This window comes from Zophobas morio, unplaced genomic scaffold (genome assembly GCF_036711695.1).
Source record: "Zophobas morio isolate AGI-343-1 ecotype UQ-CSIRO unplaced genomic scaffold, CSIRO_AGI_Zmor_V1 ptg000021l, whole genome shotgun sequence".
Taxonomy (NCBI): domain Eukaryota; kingdom Metazoa; phylum Arthropoda; class Insecta; order Coleoptera; family Tenebrionidae; genus Zophobas; species Zophobas morio.
In genome coordinates, this window is record NW_026972126.1 from 2120658 (window position 1) to 2127609 (window position 6952).

At 32.4% G+C, this 6952-nt stretch overlaps 1 protein-coding gene across 1 annotated transcript; it reads left to right on the plus strand.

Moving 5' to 3' along the window:
- The first annotated feature begins 5258 nt into the window (after positions 1–5258).
- Positions 5259–6913, plus strand: LOC135132306 (46 kDa FK506-binding nuclear protein). The gene is made up of 5 exons (XM_064060355.1): positions 5259–5422; positions 5543–5739; positions 5789–5948; positions 6001–6188; positions 6239–6913. Exons 1-5 carry the CDS (start codon positions 5413–5415, stop codon positions 6767–6769), a joined length of 1086 nt encoding a protein of 361 aa, XP_063916425.1. The 5' UTR covers positions 5259–5412; the 3' UTR covers positions 6770–6913.
- Positions 6914–6952: the final 39 nt, after the last annotated feature.

A 6952-nucleotide genomic window follows, 5' to 3' on the forward strand; every position in this document is an offset into this window, starting at 1 on the left:
TCATTTCTTCAACTCTTGAGTTATTCTCTAAAATAAATTGAATGATCCATACATTTTTTGGAGTCACTGTAAAAACAAATCTAAAAAATATGAATGCAATGATAAATTACGAAAATATACTGATGATGTTTTGCACATTTTAGATAGGATTTGTTCGGCAAAATCTTGAGATGACGTCATCAAGTTTTTGGGCTTGATAAACAGATATATTTTGATTAAAAACCTACCATGTCAAACAGTAACATCTACTGTGCAGTAACTTCAAAACGTCTGCGATATTTCAAAATTCAGTTTTGCAATTCTTGATTCAATCAATAAAATAAATTGACTCAGTGATTAATTTTTTTGAGACACCCCCTATAAGCAAAACCAAAAATTATGAATGGAATGATAAATCACAAGTATAGTCTCATCCTATCTTGGACATTTTAGAGAGGATTCATTTGGCAAAATTTTGGGCTGACGTCATCAATTTTTTGGAGGGGATAAGTAAATATATTTTGAATAAAAATTTATTATGCTTATCATATGTATAAAACATCTGCAAGATTTCAAAGCATTCGGTTTTGTAGATTCAAAATTAAATTGTAGGTGAAACGAAGTTCACGGGGTCAGCTAGTTTAATAAATAAAAACGGAAATCAGAGCAATAAAAAAGTCTTCACGATTTTTTCTGCTTTTCTGTTTACCCTTGAAAATCGGGGTGTTTTCCTTAAAAAAGTAGCTGTGTTCACTAGGGCCTACTTACTACTTATACTTTAAAAACAAGGGTAATATGCTTAAAAAACAAAGTGTTTTGAAGGGGCCTTACTAGTAGTAAAGAGCATCATAAATTTTTAGTTAAAATATATTTAGTTATCCCCTCCAAAAACTTGATGACGTCAGCTCAAAAGTTTGCCGATAAAATAAATAAATAAAATCTAAATAAATAAATCCTATCTAAAATGTACAAAATATGATTCATATTTTTTGGATTTACATTTACAGAGTGACTCAAAAAAATTAATGATGCGTAAATTTATTTTTCCCCTCCTGACATGTAAACAAAACATTCACACACGTTTGAAAGCCGCGTAACAATGACTTTACGCACCAAATATCAATTTACCGTTGCTTTACCGCCTTTGGGTACCAAAGTAACTCAATATGCATTAGCCTCTAGAAGCTGTAATAAAAAAAGTTCTAGATAAATAATAAAAGAAAACATACTAGAACACTACTTTACATCATGTTTTGTTCGATCAAAATTTTTGAATTAGAAAAAATGAATTATTTAAAAAAAATCATGTGGCGCCATCTCGTGGCTGTCGGTAATTACTGTATTCCACTCTGGATTCCTTCAGTAAACGTCAAGTCTCGAAACTGTCACTTCATTTATTTCCATTTCGGAGAATATTTTTAAAAACAAATATTTTTTAAAATAAAATCAATGTCGGGGAAAAAATTGAATACAATTTTCGTGCTTTAGGCATTTTGCAGGTTTCGGTTCAGGGCCTCAACCCGTAAAATGCATCCTACCGCACTCATAATGTAAATAACTATTACTGATTTACTCAGGAACTACAAAACCGAATCCTTTAAAATCTTGAAGATGTTTTAAAGTTATCATAAGCATGGTAAGTTTTTTATCAAAATGTATTTGCTCATCCCCGCTAAAAGAATTATGACGTCACCCCAAAATTTTGCTGAATGAATCCTATCTAAAATGTACAAAATATGATGAGTCTCTTCTTGTGATTTATCATTCCATTCAAATTTTTTGGATTTGCATATACAGGGTGACTCAAAGAAATTAATAAATGCGGGAATTTATTTTATTGATTTAATAAAGGATTACAGAACCGAATGCTTTCAAATCTTGGAGATGTTTTAAAGTTATCATAGTCATAGGCATGGTAAATGGTTAGTCAAAATGTATTTGTTCATCTTCCCTAAAAAATTTATGACATCACCCAGTGGCGTATAACAATCAAACTCCGGGCCTGTGTTCTACAACACTGTGGGGCCCTTAATGAACAGCGAAATAAAAATTATTTAAAAGTACGAGTATAATGAGTAAAGTATGAGTATATTGCAGTTAGGGCTTACGTTTTACTAAAATCATTCTACCTGAAACACTAAATTAAAAAAACAAAATACAATAACTACCTGAATACACATAATTAAAATATACATATTAGAAATAAAAATGCCCATTTTTTTATCACAAAATTTTTTTCTTCTTGCTTTCCAATGGGCACAAGTATCAACTTGATTGTATCAACAAGATTTGATATAATTATCTAAGCTTCTGGTAATTTGATTTTCAATTGAGATAATAGCCAGTGAAGATAATTTGCATTGGCCCATTGTGTTTTTTAAAAAAAATTTAGTCATTTTTAATTTCGAAAAAGATCTTTCCGCTGAAGCCACCGAAAGAGGTACTGTAAGAAAAGTGAAACTTGCTGTGATAATTTCACTGAAACTAGTGCAGGTACTATAGGTACTCATTCTGTAATAATTTCGCGGTCAAGCTTCTTTTCTACTTAAAAAATTAGTTGCAACATACATCAGATATATTTTATTATTCCAAAAAAGCACCACAAGTACAAAATTAAAATAGTTTTGAAAATACGAAAATTTTCATAAAACACAACTGAAACTGAATTTTTTCACGTCTTACAGCATGAAGTTCCCCTGAAAATTTTGTTGTCCTGCTTCATGAATTAGTCTTACTTTTGTCGGCTAAAGATTGGTAATTTACTAAATGGAATGGGGTGTTAGAAACAGATGCTGCATTTCCTCCGGCCGCCGTTGCCGGTTGTTAAAACCTGAGTTTATATTTAAAAAATCGTAAATAGCAATGAACGATCGATCCTGGGATCACCGTACATTTAAATTTCTTTTTTTTCTTTGAAGAAACGGGCCCGTGTTCCGGCAAACATATGGAACACCGGTTGTTACGCCACTGACGTCATCTCAAAATTTCGCTGATATATCGTATCTTAAATGTGCAAAGTATGAGGAGACAATACTTGTGATTTATCACTATACAAAAAAAAACATTGGATTTGCTTAAACGGGGTGTCTCAAAATTTTAATGACTGAGTCAATTTATTTTATTGATTAAATCAAGAATTGCAAAACTGAATACTTTGAAATCTTGCAGACGTTTTGAAGTTATTGTAAGAATCTTAACTTTTTAATCAAAGTGTATCTGTTTATCAACCCCAAAACATTGATTACGTCATCTCAAAATTTTGCCGAATAAATCCTTTCGAAAATGTGCAAAATATGATCAGACTATACTTGTAATTTATCATTGCATTCATATTTTTTAGATCTGCTTATACAGGATGACTCAAAAAAATTAATGAATCAGTCAAGTTATTATTGATCAAATTACGAACGAGCCGTGACTTCCAGAGTGAAAGCGAAATTATTGAAATATCCCGTCACAGGCTCACAGAACTCTAATGAGAAGAATCTATAGTAGATATAAAGACACGGTTCTGAAAGCGAGGGAAGTACTGTCTAAACTCTTTAGACCAATTTTTTAATAACGCATCTGGCATGCTTTCTGAATGTCAATTTATCGTCCATTTGTATTCCTAAATATTTAATTAACTTAACTATGATATTGGATATTTCATCAGTGCTAATTACATAGAACTATAGTTCTGTGGTTTTAACGTTTTTCAGTTGTTAATTACAGTAATAAGCTCGCAACAACAAAAGAGTCATTTTCAAAACTCTTGGTGCTTGCGTACGAAAATTTTGTTTTGGTGATAGGAAGCGAAGACCATGAAAATAATGATTTATTCTGTTAAACAAGACACTTTTATTGTTATGTCTTGTTATCGCAATGCGACATTCGTAAACGAAGAGTGGCTGTATTCTGTAAACGCTTGAAAGCAAGAATATCTGGCCAAATACCGTGAGTTAATAATTCAAGAAACATCGTTAGAGGCTCACATTAGAGATGTAATCAACAGATTTTTTGGAACTGGCAGTGTCAACAAATGGAAATCTCCTGGAAGACTTTTAGTATCTGGGGAAGTTGTTGATAATTTGAGACGACTTGAGCAGAATCCTCAAATATCTTTGACAAGATTTCCTTATTAGGCAACCAGTTATACAGATGCGTGTGGTATTTGGCGTCCTTGGACATTTTGTAAAGTTCAAAACTGAGAGGCGGTACATTTTCATGACCTACTTCGACCCTATAATCTTTTATAGAAACCCTGTATATTATATTAGTGAGATATTTGTACTTAAAATGTAATGCCAGTGATGACAGGTGAATCCAGCATCCGGCTCCTGTCCGAATGCTGACAACCACTGAAATATACTGAATTGATGAATGAGAAAATAAGGTATTTCGAAACTTTCCGTCATTCAAAATTTACCGGTTACTTCATTATTTAGTTTACAACGACAACATATAGCGAACAATGCAGATTTCTACGAATTTCATATTATATATACCTACATATTTTATAGAATATAACATTTTATTTAAGACAGGATATGATTAATAAAAAGCTCGAATTGGTGTTGAATGAGCATCACATGAGCATGCTTTTGTATCACAACGGAGAATGCGAAAAGCAATTAACAATGTAATGCCAACTTTGAGGATGATGTTTATCAGATACACTTTAGACAATTTAAAAAACGCTTGAAATATGTATCATCTTGGAACATAAGTAACTGAAAAAAATTATTAGAAAAATTATTTATCCGAATAATTTTTTACAAAACTCATATTTTAAATTGCGCAACATATTTATATCCGTTACTGTCACACGGTCTACCCTGATGGAACTCTGATGGCCATGACATTTACTTGGTTTTACACTTACATTGCTTTAAACTACATAAAGACTTACAATAGTGATTATCAGTTATTCACATTATAATTTTAATTGAACTTTAACCAGTAACTTTGTGAAACAACAGAAAATCCTGCAAGTGAGGATATCCTATGAATGGTAGTGGTCAACAAAGCAGTCATCACCGTCATTACAGCAAAGAACAAGGAGTAAATTTTAATGATAATGACTAATAACAATATGATACTATTTTACTATTGATAATATGTACTACGAAAACATAGGATATTTGTTAACGTTAGTCCTTGTTACACTATGATGGGTAGTGTGGATTGCTTTTTTTGTTGCTTTATCCTCTCTTTTTATTTCTTACTAATTTAAGTCCTTATTTTATTTTATCGGTTTTCGCGCAAAATTCCATGGTTCGTTGTTGCGCATGCGCCCTAAACCATTTTTCTTCCATGTCGCCGTTTCGTGAAATGTGATTCTTCTGCATTGACAGAGTTGGCCGTTTAACCGTTTGTAATCAGAATTTTATTCTTTTATTTTTAACGTAAAGTTGTTGTATTACGATAAGGACTAAAATAAATTCATTCAAAATGTTTTGGGGTGAGTAAAAACACTGAAATTACATGTAGTTAATTTGCCGCTTTTTTACCACGTGTTTTAATGTAAGAACGCTATGATTTTTTCTTAATTACAATTAATACCAGTTATAATTTGCAATAGGTTTAATTATGGAACCGGGTAGATGCTACACCCAAAAAGTAAAAGTTTCATTCCACGTGTCGATGGCCGCCTTGGACATTTCGAATTCCAGTGATGATCCAGCACAAGTAATGTGTGTTTTTGAAGGGCGAAATTATCTTTTATGTACTCTCAACAAAAAAGATAAAGTCCAGTGTCCCCTAGATCTTAATTTTGAGGTAATACTTTGTAAAAGCAAAAGCCTTGTTCATCAACAAGTATTTGTAGGCTGGTTCAAAAGTATCTTTCGCTACTAATGGAAAAGCCCATGTGCACTTAAGTGGATACTTAATATCGGGAGATGACTTTTTTAATGAAGAAATTGAAGAGGAAGAAGTCTCACAAATTGCAGAAAAAAAGCGTCCCAAAAAAGAAGCAGTAGATGGCCGTAAGAAATTAGTTTTTTGGTTGGTACTATGTTTAAACATTGCTGTTTACAGCTCCCACCAAAAAGTCTAAAACAACAAAAAATAATGCAGTTACTGCTTCAGAAGTAGAAGAAGAAGAAGATGATGAATCAGATTCAAGTTTTGATATTGATGAAGCAATCGACGAGGAGGAGGGTGATGAAGAAGAATCTGAGGATGAAGAAGAGGGTGAAGCAGAGGACGAAGAGGGAGAGGAGGAGGTAATTTAATTAAAAATTGGATTGCCATTTTTATTAATGATTGTCATTAGGAAGATGATGAGGACGCTTCTAGTTTGAGCAATGAAGAAGATGAAGAAAGTGAAGAAGAAAAAGTTGTTAAACCAAAACAAAATGGTGTAACTACTAAAACAAATGCAAAACAAAAACAGAAAACGCAAGAGAAAGTTCCTAAAGAAAAACCTAAAAAACAAGAAAAGAAAGAACCACAACAGAAATTAAAAAAGACTGTTTTAAAAGGAGGAGTTATTGTACAAGACCTGAAGGAAGGTGCTGGTGAACCTGTGAAAGAGGGCAAATTTGTTCATGTCTACTATGAAGGACGCCTCAAAGACAACAATAAAATGTTTGATTCAACAACAAAAGGCCCTGGATTTAGTTTTAGAGTTGGAAAAGGAGAGGTGATTAAAGGCTGGGATATTGGCTTGGTAGGAATGAAGGTTGGAGGAAAGAGGCGCATTGTTTGCCCACCCAAGGTTGCTTATGGTTCAGACGGTTCCCCACCAGTTATTCCACCAAATGCTGTTCTTGTGTTTGATGTTGAAGTTAAAAAAATCAGTTAAATTTACATGTTTACTGTCTACATTATAATGCTACTTTGTTATTACTGTCTGATGTGTAATCTCTAAGTATTATACCCTTTTTTACGCCAACATTCTGTCTTACATTTTGATTTTAAATTTAAAATTAAAACATATTTTCATTAACAGGTATATCTTTGAAATAATGAACAATTTTTATGTGTA

Bases quoted from the DNA above. Each gene is read 5' to 3' on its own strand.
- LOC135132306 (XM_064060355.1), top strand. The intron at 5,740-5,788 runs GTAATACTTTGT...AAGTATTTGTAG, and splicing joins CCCTAGATCTTAATTTTGAG to GCTGGTTCAAAAGTATCTTT. The intron at 6,189-6,238 runs GTAATTTAATTA...GATTGTCATTAG, and splicing joins ACGAAGAGGGAGAGGAGGAG to GAAGATGATGAGGACGCTTC.